This window comes from Gossypium hirsutum, chromosome D08 (assembly GCF_007990345.1).
Source record: "Gossypium hirsutum isolate 1008001.06 chromosome D08, Gossypium_hirsutum_v2.1, whole genome shotgun sequence".
In the NCBI taxonomy this organism is placed as follows: domain Eukaryota; kingdom Viridiplantae; phylum Streptophyta; class Magnoliopsida; order Malvales; family Malvaceae; genus Gossypium; species Gossypium hirsutum.
This window is the reverse complement of record NC_053444.1, coordinates 65,348,549-65,370,066: the sequence shown is the minus strand read 5'-3', so window position 1 is coordinate 65,370,066 and position 21,518 is coordinate 65,348,549. Positions and strand designations below refer to the sequence as shown.

Genomic DNA, 21,518 nt, shown 5'->3' with positions numbered 1-21,518 from the left:
TAATTAGTAACGGGCACGCAACTGACTTTAGAGGATAGTCTTCATTTTTAATCATTAATAGTCGTATAAGTGCAATACCAAATTTTCTTTGATCAATTCCAACGTTAGGTTTGGATAAGATTAATAATAAATAAATAATCAGTCTAGGTTCTCTTCGTGTGAGTATTCTCATGTGACGTGACATACAATTGACGAAATATAAACATGTTAAGTAAATAAATTTATGAAAACTATTAATGAATAATTAAACTCGATTTTTAAAAAATAGGGACTAAATTTTAAAATTTATAGAAATATAGGGACCAACAAGTAACCATGTATTTCAACCATTAAAAAAAGCATTTGCTAAGAAAAAATGATCATTTTTCAGGTCATCAATGGATTCTCATGTGTTGAATGAATGCTGCCTTGGTATGATTTCCTGAACTCGAACCCAGCTTTTAACCCTTTCTCTCTCAAGTATCTGCAAACTTTTTCTTTTTACTTTAATCTGGAATTGTTTTTTTTTTTATTTTCCTTTAAAATTAGGATCATTCATGTCTTCAACAATGGCGGTCCCAATCTTTATTCCCAGGAAATGTTTGTTCTTTTTGCATCCTGAGAATAAAAGTATACAATAATAACATTAACATTTCCTATGTAGTAACTAGACCTGTCCATGGGCTGGGCGGCCCGGCCCAACGGCCCGCCCGAAATATGGGAGGGTTCGGGTAAAAATATAAGCCCGAAATATGAGCTTGGGTAAAAAAATGAGGCCCGTTTAAAATAATAATATATATTTTTAATTTTTAATTTTTAATTTTAAAATACTTTTAAAATATTTTTTATTTTTTTATTTTTAAAATAAATTTTTAATGTTTATTAAAAAATGAGCCGGGCCGGGCTCGACTCGGCTCGGGCTTATGATATTTTCCCGGGCCGGGCCTGGGCAAAATTTCAAGCCTATATTTCGGACCAGGCCCGGTCCGACCCGGCCCATGGACAGGTCTAGTAGTAACTCATCTTAGGATTAAATTTTAAAAATTTTATGAAATTAATGAGAATTTCTAAAAGTTTGCTACGACACCTAGTTTGATTTGTAACTACCCATCTTTGTTTTAAAAAAATGCTTGTGTTCCATGGGTTAAAATCGTAGTCAAAGGAGGTGCTTGTATTAGATAATTTTATATTTTGGACTATTTTAAGTTAGAAAGTTTGTATGAGTTTTTCAAGTTTAAGTTTTTTGGATTTTGATTTTTCCAAGCTCCAAATTTTTCTAACTTGAACCTTTTTGGATTTGGATTTTTTAAATGCATATAAAATTATTTTGATGTTTTATAGATTATAATTATTTTAATGATCTATTATAATAATTAAATTTACCTTTTTTATAATGATAAAAACAATACAAGTTTATTGATATATTTTACATTATTATATTAGGAGTATTCTAGTTGTTGTTGTTTTTGTGTTATGTATTATGTTTTGAGGATATCAATTTTTGTTGTATGAGGGTGCTTTTATGTGGCTTTCATTGGGCTGTTGTTGTTGGTTTTGGTTTATCATGTTGAGAGATTTCTCTTTTGAATCTTTTGCAGTTAATTGAGACCACAAAATCTATTAATTAATTACTATAGACCGTTAAATTTAATGGTTGATTGATAAATCCTGAAGATCTCGGTGACATGGTTGTTAACGATCATTGAGTCAATTGTCACAATGTTAAAATGGCAATCCACTTAGCAACGGTTGTTGATTGGCATTGTTACGTCAACAAAATAAATAAATAAAATACTAAAAATTCAAGTTCAAAATAAGCCTAAATAAGTGAATGTTCAAGTTTATTTAAATTTGCACATCTATTTGTCCGGAATCATTCTAAACATAATTTTTAAAATTATAAAAAATTAAAATTATTCAAAATCGTGAAACACTATGAATTTTTATTAAAAAGGAAAAGAAATAGTGATCCTTGCTATCTCAAAAGCAACCCAAAATATAATAATATGTACCAGCCCAAATTCATATTAGACTTGAGATGTCTTGATGTTTGAATATTTGTAGAATTTGTACAATTATATGATTTTAAATAAGAATATATTTTTCGTTAATTTATTATATTTAGATATGTTATTTAGAGTTGGTAAAATAGGCTTGAGTCTGAAAGTTTGCTCCTGCCAATCTAAACCCATAACGATCCGAACATGAAAATCCAAGCTCAAGAAAGCCAGAGCTCGAGTTGATCCGAGCCAAAGAGTGAAATAAGCTTATTTCCATATATATAATCTTTCACAAATCGAAGTCATTTTTGCAACTTATTACTTTAATTAAATATTAATTTAAAATATATATGTACTTATCATACCATATGTACCCTGACCTAGACACGTGGCATCATAGAAAGCAATTTAGGAGCATCCATGGACGGCTCTTCAACTTACACCACCCAGTGACCAGCCTTCTGCATGTTTCACCCTCCATCAGGTTACTAGCTTTTTAGCGGGTGCACACTCCTCAAAAAGGGACCACTAAGGCCTAATTATCTCGTCCTACTTAACATAAGGAACGTCCAAGCAATACGATACTCGACAATAACCAACATGTAACTGTCTTGCCACTCGGCCAACCACACGTTTGTCATACCCCGGGATTGTCGGTGACGTGGCGTAACAGGACATGAGACTCATCGCCTATAAAATCCCTAAGGCACCTTCTTCTCCCCCTCTGCAACCCTTGCAATATACTTGAGCATTAAGCCTTCTACATCTCTCCTCCACCAATATTTCTTCTTCTTTTTTCCTCCATACTCCGACTCTCCTCCTATCATAGGTGAACCGGCCTTCTTGTCACCATCGCCCTCTCCTCTTTGTTTTACCCTTACTGATACCCATTATCAACAGTACTGATATTCAAATTTAAAATTTCCTTGTAACTATCAACTGTTAAAATCTGATGTTTTGATCCTTGTAACTAAAACTGATTGTTTGAATGGTGTATGGTGTTGCGACAGCACAAAACATCCCTAAATTTGGGTTCTTAATTGTTTGAATGATATTTGAATACGTTGATATGTTGAAATCATTAAATATAATGTTTTTGATATTTCAAATTAAATTAGCATATAAGTATTGTAGAGAAAAAAGTCTTTTCCGAAAATGTGCTATCAAACAAGTTGCGTAATGTTTAATTTCGACATCATAACCCTAATATATATAACTTTTACACATTTAACTTATTTTCTAATAAGTTATCTTAATTAATAATTAATTACTTAAGTATCTATACTTACTCACTTCATACTTTTTTTTAATAATTAACTCATATAACTTCACTTTTATTATATCATTTTTAAATTAATAAATAATAACGTATCCATTACAGCCTCGTCAAGTGTCACTATGGATGAAATATAAGATAGAAGTAGCAATTTTGTTAGGCATGAGTAAAAGTGAGACGAGAGTAGAGACAGCAAAGTGCAGACCTTCCTTGAATCATGGAGTAATGGCAAAATTTAGCCAAAATCAATGTAGGTGAGCCATCCAAAATTGGCAAACTTTTGACAGTTATAATTGGATGGTCCAATAACAAGCCAAACCATCCTAAGTCATGCCAACCCTTTGTTTCGCCATTAAAGGAACCTTCCAAATTATCATCTTCCAGCTTAACCTGGTTGGCCCTACTCTTTGTTTTTATCAACAAATAAACAACATTAAAGTAGTGTTTTTAAACAGAAATAAAAATAAAAAATTCCCTGAATTTGCAATATATACATCCTTGCTTTACAGCTTCCATTTCGAATCCATTCCTTGGTTTCACTTTTAAAAACCATTGCCCGGCCGCCTCAGCTTCCACCGTTGCTGCCGGCGGCCAGCATGTGGCAATAGTAATAATAAAAGAAAAGCTTCAGTTTTGTGTTCCATTAGGAACAGCAAATAAGAAGCTTGTTCAAAAACTTTCATATATATCTATATATATAAAAATTTGTAGGATAAAGATGGGGAAGAAGAAGGATGAAGAGGGAATGAAAACGGCGCTAACATCACCATTATCATCATCGCCGTCATTATGCGAGTCGGAAACGGAAGAGTTACAACGGATGCCGTTGGTTCCACCGCCATTGATGAAGAACAAAATGTATTTGTCAAAGCAGTTGTCGATGTGCGAGACGTCTCGAGACATTGCATGGGAAAGAAGGCGACGGCAAATACTTCGTCAGCAAAGAGGGAAAAACGGGTTGACTGACGAAGATTTATATGAACTCAAAGGTTGCATCGAGCTTGGGTTTGGGTTCAATGAAGAAGAAGGTCAAAAGCTATGCAATACATTGCCTGCTTTAGACCTTTATTTCGCTGTAAATCGTCAACTTTCACCTAGTCCCGTTTCCACCCCTCAAAGCCGACGTTCTTCCTCCACATCTTCACTCGGTGGCCGGTCATCTTCTTTTGACAGTCCTGTAAGTGAGCCAGCTGATTGGAAAATTTACAGCCCAGGTGCTTGTTTCAATCCCTAATCCCATTCAAACCCTTCATTTTTCTTGAAATATCCACACTTACACTTGAGTTCCAATTTTCTTGTAGGAGAAAATCCACAACAGGTGAAGACAAAGCTAAGGCATTGGGCACAAGCAGTAGCATGTTCTTTAATGCAATCATATTGATGACCTCTGGGTTTGGGTTGGCTTGTACAGAGGCAGAAAAAAAATGTTATATATTCATATATAGAGAGAGAGGGTCAGAAAGGAAGAGTCAGTCAGTGGGAAAGAGAGAGAGAGACTGGCTTTTCATTGTTTTTAGGGTTCTTTCTTTGATTAAATCAATAATATAAACAAAAATGAATTTGCTAAAAAATCAAAGAAAATACTGCAGCATTTCTGGTTTTTTTTTAAATGGAAAAGGAGGGGGCAGTCATTATGATATATGAGAGATTGATATATATATAAGGTTAAAGTTTGGTTAGAGAGGTTTTCAGCCATGGATTCTTCTATTTGATTTTTTTTTAAAGAAAGAAAATGATTTTGTGACCAAAATTTTGTGCCACTGAATCTGATGTAAAACAATTTCACTATTTTTTCATTGCCTGGAAAAAAACCAAAAAAAAAATTGGATCAAGGGGATATGTATTTTGTTTTCTCTTATTTAATAATTCTAGCTTTCTTTAATCTATTTTTGTTTTTGAAAACTTTTCCTATATGATTTATATTTTAAAGTTTAAGAAAGAAATGTATGAAACAGTAACACTAAATCATTTGTATTATTTTTTAATAATTTAATATCGCATCAGCATTTTTTTTAATTTTAGGATTTTGATTGTGAAAAAAAATCAAATAAAAATAAAAATCTTAAAATTCAGGATAAATTATTGATATGACATTAAATTATTGGAATGGGATAATATCATTATTTCATACAATATATTTCGTTCAAAATTCATAAATTAGATTCTTCTTTTTTACCCTTTACAATGAATAACATTGTTTGATGAACAATTACAATAACTATAAATCACAAAAAATTAAAGTTAAAATATGCTATTAGTCCTCATTCTTATACTTATTTAAAATTTTTTGTCAATCATATACAACACTATATGTGTGTACAGTCATATCAGTAGGTAAGTTTTAACAAAAAAAAAACTACTGATGTGAATAACTGGACTGAGAGTTTTAAATAAAAAATAAGAAAACTTAAATTTTTAACTTTTTAAGTATAATAACTAAAATTTAATTTTTTTTCTAAATACAAATACTAACAACATATTTTAACCTATTTATTTTGTGTGGATTTAGTCAATTTTACTTCTAATTACTCAAAGTTTCTTTTTATTTTTCGAAATTGATATTAGGACTAATAGTTTTTGTTATCTCCGTGAGTTATATAGAAATCATATCGCACGTGTATGCGTGTAGAAACCACAAATTTAGAACATAGATTTACAACTGATGGAAGTAATAAAGACGGCATAATAAAATTAAAAGGTGAATATTATATTAGAGTAAATCTTTAGTTTAACAGCAATATTAATGTTCTATTGATGTAAATAGTATGAGTTCAAAATTTTTTATTGGTTTTAAAAAAAATAAATTTAGTTCTTAAAATTTACATATTCTATCAATTTGGTTTCGATCCAACAATTTTAACTTAAAATATTTACACATTTTGTCAACTTGGTCATGATTTAACAAATTTAACCCGTAACATTTACATATCCTCTCAATATTTGCACAGAATATATAAATATTTGGGGATGAATATATTATTATACAAATCAATATTATGTACAATTGACGGAAAATATTAATGTTGTAAGTAATTGTTCTTAGTTGCTCACTTAGAAAATTAATAGACATTAAATTGCTCTATTTTTTAGAGGGATCAACTTGCTAATATCAAAATTGAGAGGATCAAAAAGATTTTTAACTCCCTTTCTCTATTAGAGCTAAAAGTATGGGTGGAGAGGGTTTTCCTAATTATAACTTTGCTATTTTTCTAAGGGTTTTATCTTGTTTCGAAGATAAAAGACGATGTGTGATTTGTTGGTTGAGTTTTTATCAATAACAAAATTATTTATTAAATTTTATTTTTGTAGTAGTTTTAATGATTACATAAATTTTATTAGAACTAGTCGCACCACCCATTTAAAGAGAGCTTAAATGACAGTGGAGATGTGTTTCAGTAAATGGTATTTCCTACCTTGAAAAGTGAATACATGACGATGAGATTAGTTACTGTAATAGTGAGATTGAATATTATAGTGGTGAAATTAAAATCAGAGATGAGATGCTTATTTGGATTCAATCATAATGATACCGATGAGATGAATTATAATGAAAATAGAAATTACCATTATAAACTCTATCTAAAAGACATAAACACAAAGGGAAAAATGTGAATATTTAACAAAAATTATATTTTATTTGATATTTATGAAATTAATAATTAAATAAAAATTATTAAAATTATAAATATAAGAAATAAGAAATTTTTTATTGACACTAATTTTATTTGGAATAGTATTATGTATATAAATAATAATTATACATAAAATATTTTTATTCTTCAATTACAAAAATTATTTATTGTATTATATTTTTAAATAAAATATTAAAATATTTCAAATGTTAATAATAATAATAATAAAAAGAAAGAGAGAAAAGAAACATTCAATCAAAAATAAGAAATAAATAAATAAATAAAATATTAGATTAATAAAACCATTAATGAACGATGGAATGATGTGGTAACATTAATAAAAGTGCATTGATATGCACATAATATACACTATTGTTTTGGTGTTATGAGTTAATTGAACACTGATTTAGTTAAAGAAATTACGGAAATATCATTTTATAATTAAAACAGATTATATTATTCGAAGGTACTTTAATCCTTTTAATTTAAAAAAAACTCAATAAAATTTAAAATTTAATTGTATCGTGAATATTTTATTACCCTTATCAATTGTAGATATTTATACTACTATTTAAGCGCTAATTGAATTGGTGTCACGAGTCAACTGAACACCAATTCGGTTAGAGAAATTACTTTGATGTCTTTTTGTATTTAAAATAAGTTATATTCTTCAAGTGTATTTTATCTTTTTATTTTTAAAAAACCCAATACTAAACTATTTGCATCAATAAAACATTAACTTTAATGCTAACCAAATCTTTAATTTAACTTACTTTGTACATTTTAATTTTATTATACACATTTTATTACTTCTATAATTGTATATATATAAGGTTGTGAAAAAAATTCCGAACCAAAATGAATCAAACCAAAAAAAAAATCAATTTATTTGATTTCTATTTAATTGGTTTCCATCTTTGGTTTAATTGGTTTATTCGGTCGGTTTTTTATTTTGACATTTTAAATCGAATAAATCAAATACACCGATTGAAGCAATAAGCCCATAACTCATTTACAAACTCAAGCCTAAATTAAACCTTAAACTCAAATACCCATTAAAACTTAATACTCTTAAAGCCCACACCCATTAAAACCAATATCCATTAATATTCAAAACCCAAATATATAATTTAATTTTTATAATTTAATTTATAAGCTAGTTTAATTTTAATATTTATATGTAAGAAAATAAAAATAAAACATTATTTTAGTTTCTACCGATTTTTTACTTTAATCCTTAATTTTTTTACCCTAATCAATATTTAAAAAAATATTTTTTTTAGGTGACCAAAATAAAAGCAACCTAGAAGTTAGGTGACCAAAATGAAAGTGCGAACATGATGTGATGTGTACAAGTTATTTGCAGTTAGAGATTTAACAGTTGAGTGGCTAAAATGAAAGCGCTCTAAAAGTTGAGTGACGAAATTGTAAGGATTGTAATTTGGGAGATCAAAATGAAAGTGCCCTAAAAGTTGGGCAGCAACTAGGTAATTTATCTAAATAAATTCTATTATTCAAAGGCATTTTAGTTTTTATTAAAAAACAAATAAAAATATTCATATAGTGATAATTAATCTTGTACTAATTGCATTAATAAAACTTTAAATTTACCAATCCACCAAAGCATTATTTTAATATTTTTATATATTTTTATTTTTTTATGCACGCTTTATTATCATATGTTTCATTATTTATGGTATGTTATTTTTAAACTAACATTTGTGTTCTAAGTACGTAATTTTTATACACATACACGTGTGATAGAATTTCTACATCTATACTATTATTTAAGACCTTTATTAAGATTAGTATCACAAGTCAATTAGGTATCAACACAATTAGAAAAATTACAAAAATATCATTCTATAATTAAAACGAGCTATATTATTTGAGACTACTTTTATTTTTTTATTTTTTTAAAGAGCCAATAAAAAATTGCATGTCATGGGATTTGAACCCGTGCCAATTACATTAATAAAAATTTAAATTTATCACTTAACTAAAAGTTTTCTTTCAATTCTTTTTGTACATTTGTATTTTATTATTCATGTTTTATTACTTCCATCAATTGTTGAAATTATTTAAGCCCTTAACTAATAAGTTACATTATTCAATGACACTTTTGTCTTTTTTTTTTTGGAAAAACAATTAAAAATATGTATATTGTGATGTATGAACCCACACCAATTGTAGTGGTAAAAACTTAAATTTACCACTTAACTAAAATTTTACTTTAATTTTATTATGCGTATTTTATTATCTCCATCAATTGTATATTTTACTAATGCTGTAATACATTTAACATTCTTAATATGATGTATTTATGTATTTAAATTTCATTTTACTCACAATTTTATTTTTTTCATTTTGATACCATAAATATTAGATGTGTTATTATTAATTAGTTCCAAACCTTACGATTTAATTATTCAAATACACACCTATATCTAAATACACAATTTTTACACACATATACATGTGATATATATACTAGTATTGACAGGGTTGTTGGATGAGTTGGTGTCATAAGTCAACTCACATTAACTCAAAATTTATGATAAACACCATGATAAATAACTGTAGTACATTTAGTATTCTTAATATAATGTATTTACGTGTTTAAATTTTATTTTACTCACAGTTTTAATTTATTTTTCCATTTTAACATCGTATACATTTTATGTGTTATTATTAATTAGTTTCAAACCAAACATTTCATTATGTTATTGTATAAAATTTTAACTAATATCTATATTCTAAATACGTAATTCTCGTATACGTGTGATAGAATTTTTAGAATTAATAAATATAAAATAGTACATGCTTTTTATCAATTTTAAGATTTTAATGCATTTCATAAATTAGGACAACTTCATGTTTATGTTTGAATAACTTAAAAGAAAATTACAAAACATGATAAACATATATATAAATTCAAATTTCTCCATTTGAGTATTAAATATTGGGTTGTATGCTTCACTAAAAATAAATTTTAAAAAGTATTTTTCCTATCTTTTAATGTCTACTTAACAAAAAATAAATTGATGAATGAAAAATAATTTTTGTTTTAAAGTTGTCTTATGCTTAGAATATGAAAAATAGAAATGAACAATTTTTGTATAAAAATTAAATTGGATTAAGTTAAATATTATTATAATAGTATTTTTTTAATTTAATTTTTTAAATATTAAGTTATTAATCTCAAATATTATAATTTTTAATATTACTAAAGCATACATATTTATATTTGAATAATATATAATGTAATATTATTTTAATAATAAATAATAAATAATTTATAGTCTTTATTAATTTATTATTTAATATTATAATATTATTTTAATGATAATGTTAAAAATAATTATTATTTTAAAATTTAAATATTATTCTTAATATTTAATATAATATTTTGTTATTAAAATATTGATTTTTGAAATGATAATAGTACTGAAAGCACGAAATAATATTCTTTTGTAATTTTTCTAACCGAGTTGGTGCCTGGTTGAGTCATAGCATCAACTCAGTCACATGCTTAAATAATAATATAGTTACATACAATTGATAAATGTAAAAAAATATGCATAGTAAAATCAAGATGTACAAAATATATTAAAACCAAGCATTGGCTAAGTAGTAAAATTAAATTTTATCTGTGCAAATGGTATGTGTTCAAATCCTCTACATACAACTTATTTTAAATACGAAATAACATTTTTATAATTTTTTTAATCGAGTTAGTGTCACGAGTTTGAATAATAGTAAGTATATATATATTTACACATTTGATAGAAGTAATAAAGTATGTATAATCTATACTGTTATTTAAGCTCCTTCCTGAGTTGGTGTCACCCTCAATTTGGCCACCAATTCGATTAAAAAGTTAAGAGAATGCCCTTCCATAGTTAAAATAAGTAATATTATTGAGTGTATTTTAGCCTTTTAACTTAAAAAAAAAACCAATAAAAATATTCATATAATGAGATTTGAAACCTCACCTATTATTGTTCAACTAAAGCTTTATTTTAATATTTTAATACATTTTAATTTTATTGTACACATTTTATTATCTTCATTAATCATATATATTTATACTTATTTATTAAGCCCTAACTAAGTTGGTGGCACCCTCAACTAGTTCACCAACTCAGTTAGGAAACTACGGAAATGTCATTATACAATTAAAAATTATATTATTTGAGGATATTTTAATATTTTCATATTAACAAAAACTAATTAAAATATGCATATGATGAGATTTAAACTTGAGCCAATTGGATTACTAAAACCTTACATTTACTACTCATTCAAAGCTTTATTTTAATATACACTATTTATTATATGCATTAATTGTATAATTAGTTTCAAACCATACATTTCATTGTTTATTGTATATTACTTTTAAACAATCATCTGTGTTTTAAATCTGTAATTTCCACGCGCATATGCGTGTGATAAAATTTTTAGTATAGATAATGTCACCGATTGCGTTGGTTTCACAAGTCAACTTGATGTTTAATTTTTTTTAAATAGATTTTTAATATTGAATTTTTTTTCTAACTCAATAACTTTTTGACGTGCAATAGAAAAATAACAATACATGATAAATAATTTGAGTGCATTTAATATTCTTAATATTATGTATTTATCTATTTCAATTTTCTTACAAATTAACCTAATTTTTTTTAAATGTTGTACACATTTCATAAACGTTATTTATTGTATATTATATTCAAACACATTTTTGTGTTCTAAATACGTGGTTCCCACACGCATATGCGTATAATAAAATTTACAGTATTTATAATATAATTATTTAATCTAATTTTTTCATTTTAATAACGTATATATTTCATGTATTATTTTTAATTAGTTTCAAACAATATGTTTTAATATTTATTGTATGTTGTTTTTAAAGAGATATTTATACTTTAATTTTGTGGTTTCTACAAGTATATATATTTAATTTTGAGGCATTATTAACGCAAATAATATGATTTCAATTTTGGTTATATGCAAAATTTTTATTATTTTTTAAAATAAAATATTTTCGAATAATATAAATTAATCCATAATATATTTCTATATTCCAAAATTGCAATAATTTTGTGAAATAAGAAAAATATTTTTAAGATTTTGACCGAAAAAAATATATTAGGCTGACGTGGAAATTTTTTTCTTTGCTATTTATATCATTCTTTTTTCTTATCTTTCTTGCATCTAAAATTTCTTTTTGGTGCTTCTCTCTCTCTCCCCCAAAGCTAAGAGAAGTCCTAAAGAAGAAAGCTTTATCTTACACGAGAGACCTAAAATAGAGAGAGAAAGATTGAGAGGGATGTTCATAAAACCCTAATTCCATGCATTTTAAATGAAACCCAGATCCAATCCCGAGCCCTAGATTCCCTAATTAGCATCAATTTTTGAACTTCATTTCTGTGTTTCGGGGAATTTCCATTTCTGTTTCCAATGGCTGAATTAGGGCAACAAACAGTGGACTTCTCGAGTTTAGTGAGTCGAACAGCCGAGGAATCGTTCACGTCATTGAAAGAACTCGTGGAGAAATCTAAATCAAGCGACCAATCGGATACGGAGAAGAAGATCAATCTCCTTAAGTATATAGTCAAGACCCAGCAACGGATGCTGAGACTCAATGTTCTTGCTAAGTGGTGTCAGCAGGTGAGTCGACCCGCTCTTGTTCCCCTCGAGTTCACTTCGCTGACTTCTTTTCAAGTTTTACCTTTTTTCTTGGAAAAGATTTGTTGGTGTTTTGTTGATAGGGAAAAGTTATTTTTTTTCTTTAATCGAAAGGTTTGAGCTCTTTTAAAAGATTTATTGGTTTTGAGTTTCAATTAAGTGACTGATTAAAACTAGTGAAAAATTTCCTCTTTGTTCGTTAATTATCCATTGAGTAGTTAATGAATTTGGAAGTAAATGAAGGATTTTTTTACTTGTAGCATATGTTCTTTTTGTTCCTTGCTGTGCAATTTATCGAATTATAGCGAATTCAAATATCTTGAAGTGTACTATCAAGGCAATGCTATGGCATTCCAGCTTGGTATTGTGAGTAGTGAGGGAAAAAAGGGAGGAAGAAATAAAATTACTTGAAAAAATGAATGGGGTGAAAATCTAATAGCGTCATCTATGGTCGGTACTGGTCATTTTGTCTATTTCTTATTTAGATTATTAGTAATGTGCTCAAATACGTTCCTTGTGAGGATAAATGTGTAATGAGTTGACCTGATGATTGCTGCACTATCATGGACATGCCCACTTTTTTGTTTCTATTAACTGTGTAATGAGCTTGCAACACCTTCTATGACTTCGAAGTTCTATGTCGCATTAGTTCATAGCATTGTAGTAGTTGAATTCTCTCTAGCTATCAATTTCACTGATATCTATCCCATGATAGGTGTCTAGACTCAGTGGAAGTGGAATACTGTACGATGATTGCCTTGAACCATTGCAGATTTTTGTAGCATTAATTAATGTTTTAGATCGTTTTAACCATGTTGGTTGGTTACTAGAGTGCTAGTATTGTCTGGCCCAGTTAATAAATTTAAACTATTGTGATAGCTAGTGGGCTATTACTAAGTTGTATCTGAAAGTAAATTTGTACCTTTGTTTCCTTTATAAAAAATCCCATAGAGTCCTTTCTATTGGGTATCAATTGAGGTACTAGCTACATACGCTCATATTTTAGCTTTGTGTTGTGATGTGCAGGTTCCACTCATACAGTATTGCCAGCAACTGGCATCTACTTTGTCAAGTCATGACACATGTTTCACCCAGGCTGCGGACTCATTATTCTTCATGCATGAGGGGCTACAGCAAGCTCGCGCCCCTGTGTACGATGTTCCATCTGCTGTTGAAGTTCTACTTACAGGATCTTATGAGCGTTTACCAAAATGCATAGAAGATGTGGGTATGCAAAGCTCATTAACTGAAGATCAGCAGAAGCCGGCTTTGAAAAAGCTGGACACACTTGTTCGCTCTAAATTACTTGAAGTTTCATTGCCCAAGGAAATATCTGAAGTGAAAGTTGCTGATGGCACCGCTTTGATTCGTGTAGATGGAGAATTTAAGGTGTTAGTTACTCTTGGTTATCGTGGACATCTATCATTGTGGAGGATTTTGCATTTAGAATTACTTGTTGGTGAGAGAAGCGGGCTTGTGAAACTAGAACAGATGAGAAGGCATGTTCTTGGAGATGACTTAGAGCGCAGAATGTCTACAGCAGAGAATCCATTTGCTACCTTATACTCGGTTCTGCATGAGCTCTGTGTTGCACTTGTTATGGACACCGTCATAAGGCAAGTACAGGCACTCCGGCTAGGGAGATGGAAAGATGCTATACGCTTTGAGCTGATATCTGATGGAGGAAGTGGTGGTTCCTCACAGCTGAATCAAGATAATGACTCTGATTCAGCTGCTCAACGAACACCAGGGTTGAAACTTGTCTATTGGCTAGATTTTGATAAAAACTCAGGTGCTTCGGACACAGGATCTTGCCCATATATAAAAATTGAACCTGGACCAGACCTGCAGATTAAGTGTCAACATAGCACATTTGTTATAGACCCATTAACTGGCAAGGAGGCAAGTTTCTTCCTTGACCAAAGTTGCATTGATGTGGAAAAGCTGCTATTAAGAGCTATATCATGCAACAGATATACTCGTCTACTGGAAATTCAGAAAGAGCTGATGAAAAATGTGCATATCTTCCGAGATGCTAACGATGTTGTTCTCCTTTCGCAGTCTGATGAACCTGATAGTGAGCATAGAAAGGTTTGCTTCACTTATGTTATGGATGTATTTGCTGACAACTTACTCTGGAATGCCCTAATTGGGAGATAGAATCTATATGGGCTAAAACTATTGTCACTTTGTATTTTTTTTCTTTTAATTAAACTTTCATCATTGTATGCTGTTGCTGAATTTTTTTATTACAGTATCACTGATGATGCTTTGTGGTAATTTATCCCCGTCATTTTTGGGTTACAGGAGGATGCTAAGCTTGACAATAAGGAACATGAGGGGCAGGAATTATTGCGTGTCCGTGCTTATGGCTCATCATATTTTACCCTTGGAATAAATATAAGGTCTGTCCTTGCCAGTTAACATGTCATTTCCTTTATGTCTACTTTTACACTTGTCAATGTGCACTCTCAAAAAAAAAAAAAAAACTGTCTGGGCATTTTCAATTGCACTTGGTAATTTGTATAGATGCTTCTTCACCTTGTGAATCTTTTTCATTTTTGAAGTGCCATATTTATATTTGTATGTAGTTCTATTAATAAATATTTCTTGGCCTAGTTTAGGGTTTATGAAACTTTGTTTTGGATTGCAGAAATGGCCGTTTCCTTCTCCAGTCATCCCAAAATATTCTTTCATCTTCAGCATTGTTAGAGTGTGAAGAAACACTAAATCAAGGAACCATGACAGCAGTTGATGTTTTTTCAAGCTTGCGGAGCAAAAGTATAATACATCTATTTGCTGCTATTGGAAGATTCTTAGGCCTTGAAGTAATCAACTCTACTTTTTTATTTGTTACTGAGTGGAATACAATTTCCTTTGTCTTTCACTTATTTATTTCTATTAATAAATGAATTTGTATGTTCGATTCTTGTAGGTCTATGAACATGGTTTTGCTGCAGTGAAAGTGCCCAAGAACCTTGTTAATGGTTCTTCTGTATTAATAATGGGGTTTCCAGAAAGCGAGAGTTCTTATTTTCTCTTGATGGAACTTGATAAGGATTTCAAGCCTCTTTTTAAACTGTTGGAGACTCAGCCAGATCCATCAGGGAAAGGTCATTCATTTAATGACTTAAATAATGTGTTGCGCATCAAGAAAATAGATATAAACCAGATGCAGATGCTTGAAGATGAAACAAATTTGAGCATACTTGATTGGCGAAAATTGCTTCCATCCTTGCCTAATGTTGGGGGTCCAGATCAAATATCTGAACATGATGTGTTAAACCTCGATGGTTCTATGCAGGTTCCTGGGGGTCCTTCATCAAGCTTTTCATCTATTGTTGATGAAGTTTTTGAAATTGAAAAGGGGACATCTGCAACTCAGTTTCCTTCTCAGAAAATTTCTTCGTTCAGTTCATCTCCTGCGTCTCATCTTACTTCTGTCCCAATGAATCTTCATAGTGTAAAAGCTGGAACCCCCTCTCCAAAGTGGGAAGCGGGTTTGCAGGTCTCACAGCATAATAATGTTGCAAAACCATCAGGTTCCGCTAGTCATTATGATGGTTCATTGTATCCATCAAGTGGTCTTAAGGGCTCATATAACTCTGCTTCATTTGGTTCATTTTCTTCTGGCACAGGAAGAAGCACATCTGCAAAGAAACTATCTGCTTCAAAATCTGAGCAGGATCTGGCTTCTCTTAGATCTCCTCATTCAGTTGACAATGGAGTATTGGATGAAGATCAGTTGAGATTACCAAATGATACTTCAAAGGACACACTCTCAGCAAGTAGGTCATCTCGACTATTGTCTCCACCCAGACCAACCCTTCCTCGAGTCATTGCACAAAATGCGAAGCCTAATGGGCCTAGAAGCTCATCTGCTGGAAATCTAACTGCAGCTGTTAGGTTTTCTGGATCAAGCCCATTGGCTTCACCTCCCGTATGTAAGATACTTTCTCCAACTATGCTGTCTGTTCAATATTGTTTTTTGGTTAGGCATATTTGACTTAGCTAAATGCATCTTTTGCAGCCCAAGCAGCAGAAACTAAAATTTTCCATGGCCCTTCTCATGATGCTTCCAAACATGACCAAAATCCACGAAAGTGTAAAATTTCAAATTTATTGAGCTTGATTCCCTCCCTCCAATATATAGAGGCCGATGCAGGATTCTCTAAGAGAAGAAAAACCTCTGATGTGGCTTGTACTCAGCAGCCTACATCTCAGGTGCTTAAATCTTCAGAAATAATCTCTAAATCTGAAACATACAGTTATGGTAATCTTATAGCTGAAGCAAATAAAGGCAATGTACCTTCTGGCGTATATGTTTCTGCTCTTCTTCACGTGGTTAGGCATTCTTCACTATGTATTAAACATGCCAAACTCACTAGCCAGATGGAGGAACTGGACATTCCATATGTTGAAGAAGTGGGTTTAAGAAATGCATCCTCGAATATATGGTTCCGGCTTCCATGTTCCCAAGGTGATTCCTGGCAACATATCTGCTTGCGACTTGGCAGACCTGGAAGCATGTACTGGGATGTCAAAATCAATGACCAACACTTCAGGGACTTGTGGGAGCTTCAGAAAGGAAGTACTAGTACACCTTGGGGCTCTGGCATACGCATAGCTAATACATCTCATGTGGATTCACATATTCGTTATGATCCAGATGGTGTTGTTCTTAGTTATCAATCTGTTGAGGCAGATAGTATTAAAAAGTTGGTGGCTGATATACGAAGGCTCTCTAATGCTAGAACATTTGCCCTGGGGATGTGGAAACTGCTCGGGGTTAGAGCAGATGACAAGCCTGAAGAAGGCAATGCAAACTCTGATGTTAAAGCACCAGCTGGCGGCAAAGGACCTACTGAGGCTGTCGATAAGTTATCAGAACATATGAGGAGGTCTTTCAGAATTGAGGCAGTAGGATTGTTGAGTTTGTGGTTTTGCTTTGGATCAGGTGTCTTAGCTCGCTTTGTTGTGGAATGGGAATCGGATAAAGAAGGTTGCACAATGCATGTGTCTCCTGATCAACTTTGGCCTCATACCAAGGTTCGGTTTTTTTGTTGTTTTGTTTTTTTCCTCTTTCTTTTAAAATAATTTCCTCAATTCTTTTCTCATACTATTTTACCATGACTTTATGTTCCTTAGTATCATTTGTCAGCCACTTTGTTTCTTCAACATTTCTTTTCTTATGTCATATTAAAAATTTCATGGTCTGGCCCTCTTTGAATTTTTTCCCTCTTAAGAACTTGACTAAGAATGGTAGATGGGTTGAGATGGTCCCACTTTTTCCTGAGCTTTTCAGAATTACTAAGATGCTATGTTGGCTCATTTTGCTGCTTGGTATGGTATCATTTATTTCCTGAATTTTTTAGAATTACTTGTGCGATGGTGGTTTACTTCTATGCTCGGGTAAAATCTTTTATACCTTTGTTAGCTTTTGGACAAATAGTGGTTGGCTTAAACTTCTTGTATCTTTTTGTTGAACTGTAGTAAGAGAAAGGATGATCATTTATGAACATAAGAGTTCCCTCAACAGATCAGCGAACAAGTAACCTACATGAACATGTTTAAGTAGGTTTCAGTAAAAATTTTCCTTGTTACTTTGTAGTACAGTGTGATCACTTATGGTATGTAGCTTGATAAATATGTAATATGCTTATGTCACACAAGGGAAAAGGAAAGTTATTCATCTTAGACACATGTTATTTTTCAACTTTGAAATATAATGTAGATTAATTGGAATTCTCTGGATAATAGAGGAACGTGTCTTTGGCTCAAATCTAATCTTACTTAGTTCCAGTTCCCATATGCATCATTAATGCACTAATTGCTCTGATTACTTTGTACAGTTTTTGGAAGATTTCATAGATGGAGCTGAAGTTGCATCCCTGTTGGACTGCATTCGGCTCACTGCGGGGCCTTTGCATGCTCTTGCTGCTGCAACTCGGCCTGCTCGAGCTAGTCCTGCTCCAGGAGTCTCTGGGCCATCTGGAGTTATTTCTTCTGTGCCAAAACAGCCAGGATACTCACCATTGCAGGGACTTCTGCCGAGCAGTTCAACCACAAATGTTAATCAGGCTGCTGCTGCTGTTCCAGCAGGAAATACTGCATCTGCTTCTGCAAGCTCTATAGGGAACCATAGCATCCATGGGGCTGCAATGTTAGCTGCAGGGAGAAGTGGCCCTGGCATTGTACCCAGCTCACTGTTGCCCATTGATGTTTCCGTTGTATTACGTGGACCATATTGGATACGCATAATATACCGCAAGCGTTTTGCAGTTGACATGCGGTGCTTTGCTGGTGATCAGGTTTGGCTTCAACCAGCGACGCCACCTTCAACACCACCAAGGGGGGGATCTTATGTTGGAGGGTCCTTACCATGTCCACAGTTCAGGCCTTTCATCATGGAACATGTTGCCCAAGAACTAAATGGATTAGATTCCAGTTTCACGAGTGGCCAACAAACAGTTGGCCCAGCAAATTCAAACAATCCAAACTTGAGTTCAGGTCCACAGCTTTCAGCAAATGGAAGTAGAGTTAACCTTCCTACCTCTGCAGCGATGTCTAGAGCCGCAAACCAGGTAGCTGGTTTAAATCGTGTTGGAAATTCTCTTCCAGGATCACCAAATTTGGCTGTTGTGAGTTCGGGATTGCCAATACGCCGACCGCCTGGTAGTGGTGTTCCTGCACATGTAAGGGGGGAACTGAATACCGCCATTATTGGGCTTGGTGATGATGGAGGATATGGAGGTGGATGGGTTCCTGTTGTTGCTCTTAAGAAGGTTCTTAGGGGTATTCTTAAATACCTCGGAGTTCTATGGTTATTTGCCCAGTTACCTGAGCTTTTGAAAGAAATCCTGGGATCGATCTTGAAGGACAATGAGGGTGCACTTTTGAACTTGGACCAAGAACAGCCTGCCTTGCGTTTCTTTGTGGGGTAAGAGCATGAAAGTTCTTAATTCAGAGTTACAATATTGTTTCTCGCCATCTATCTTTTCTTCATGCATGAAACCTTTATCTTTGATAACTTCCCTGATTTTATATTTCAAGTACGTAATTAATTTGGTTGCTTCAATTGTCCTTGGGGCAAATTGATAGATCATAATGGATGTACCTACAATCATTAGATGCCTAGCATTGAACAAGCCAACCTCCCTTAATACTCCATGTTTGTTAGCATCACTAGGCCTAGGTGTTATTGAACTGTCTCAATCTTTTGCTGACTCATTGTGTTTTGCATCTTAATTCCTGATAGAGATGGGGGAGAATAGCATTGCATTGTTGATCGGTTGAATTCTGTTGAATGCTCTTTCTTTAGGCTGATTTTGTGTATTGTATATGGAGGAATTGCATGTAGTTTGGATTTGGATAATCATCTGATTGCGATTCTTTTGCAGAGGCTATGTGTTTGCCGTAAGTGTCCACAGAGTTCAACTTCTTCTTCAGGTTCTTAGTGTGAAGCGCTTCCATCATCAGCAGCAGCAACAACAGCAACAAAACAATGCTAATTCTCAAGAGGAATTAACTCAATCCGAAATAAGCGAGATATGTGACTACTTCAGCCGACGTGTTGCTTCCGAACCCTACGATGCCTCACGTGTTGCATCATTCATTACGCTTCTCACATTACCCATATCAGTTTTACGAGAATTCCTGAAGTTAATAGCTTGGAAAAAAGGATTAGCACTAACACAAAGTGGAGATATAGCTCCTGCACAAAAACCCCGGATCGAGTTATGTCTTGAAAATCATACTGGGGTAAATGTTGGTGATGCTTCTGAAAGTTCATCCGCAACTAAAAGCAATATCTACTATGACCGACCTCATAATTCTGTCGATTTTGCCCTGACGGTTGTACTCGATCCTGCCCTCATACCTCATATAAACACTGCCGGTGGTGCTGCATGGCTGCCCTACTGTGTCTCAGTGAGATTAAGATATTCCTTCGGTGAAAACCCCAATGTGTCATTTCTTGGAATGGAAGGAAGCCATGGAGGACGCGCATGCTGGCTGCGCCTTGACGAGTGGGAGAAGTGCAAACAGAGGGTGGCTCGAACGGTGGAGGTTAGTGGTTCTTCACCGGCAGATGCAACTCAAGGAAGGTTAAGAATAGTGGCCGACAATGTACAAAGAGCTCTCATTTGTGCCTTCAAGGATTGAGCAATGGTGTTTCAAAGTTGGATAAAAACCCAACCAACTCTTTTTTTATAATTTCAAGTTTTAAGTCTAAATTGTCTCTGCTGATTTGATTAGGGATATCACTGTAAATTTGATTAGTGTTAATATTTTACATAACTGGCAAGTCTTTTTTTAGAAGAATTTTGTACTTTCTCCATAAAATAGAATATTGATCTTTGCAATCAAAAACAAATTATATGTATTTGGACTGTTTATTGTCTAATTAACACTTTCATTGGAAAATCAAGATTTGTTCTAGTATCAAATTCCTGTAGATGGGTCTGTATATAATAATATTATTGAAGAACTAATTTTATATTTTATATTATTGTTATTTATCATATCTAATAGAATCAAGTTTATTATTTGATTAAAACATGTTTAATTATATAGATACCAGTTAATTGGTTTCTTATAATATATATGATGGGGCAAAACAATGTTCAACAACTAAATAGTAAAATGCATTAACTAATTAATAGTTTAAATTGTAGCAATACTTTTTTTCTTTATTTTTCTATGTAATCCATGCTAACTGCTAAGTGACACTAATACGATTAAATAGAACCACTTTTTAAAACTTGTGTTATTCATCCACTACAAAAAGGTTGGAAAATCTGGAAATAAAGAAATATTTGTGTGCTCCAAGGTGAACTTTTTAGCATATTTCATATTCTTCAGCCTTTGTAGTGTTGAGTAAACTCTATTAAGTATTTACCTAGTAGATTTGATGGGAATATCACGAAATGAAACGGGGAT

At 32.0% G+C, this 21,518-nt stretch overlaps 2 protein-coding genes across 2 annotated transcripts; both read left to right on the top strand.

The window, feature by feature from the left end:
* The first annotated feature begins 3,686 nt into the window (after positions 1-3,686).
* Positions 3,687-4,979, top strand: LOC107898383 (uncharacterized). Its single transcript, XM_016823879.2, has 2 exons — positions 3,687-4,469; positions 4,557-4,979. The coding sequence occupies exons 1-2, from the start codon at positions 3,974-3,976 to the stop codon at positions 4,634-4,636; spliced, it is 576 nt and encodes a 191-aa protein (XP_016679368.2). The 5' UTR covers positions 3,687-3,973; the 3' UTR covers positions 4,637-4,979.
* A 7,127-nt stretch (positions 4,980-12,106) lies between these two features.
* LOC107899159 (mediator of RNA polymerase II transcription subunit 14-like) lies at positions 12,107-20,961 on the top strand. The gene is given in 9 exon segments (XM_041098865.1): positions 12,107-12,560; positions 13,605-14,669; positions 14,886-14,983; positions 15,232-15,406; positions 15,514-16,522; positions 16,609-17,627; positions 18,431-19,518; positions 19,979-20,715; positions 20,718-20,961. Coding segments are annotated over 9 exon segments (5,514 nt in total). The 5' UTR covers positions 12,107-12,350; the 3' UTR covers positions 20,831-20,961.
* Positions 20,962-21,518: the final 557 nt, after the last annotated feature.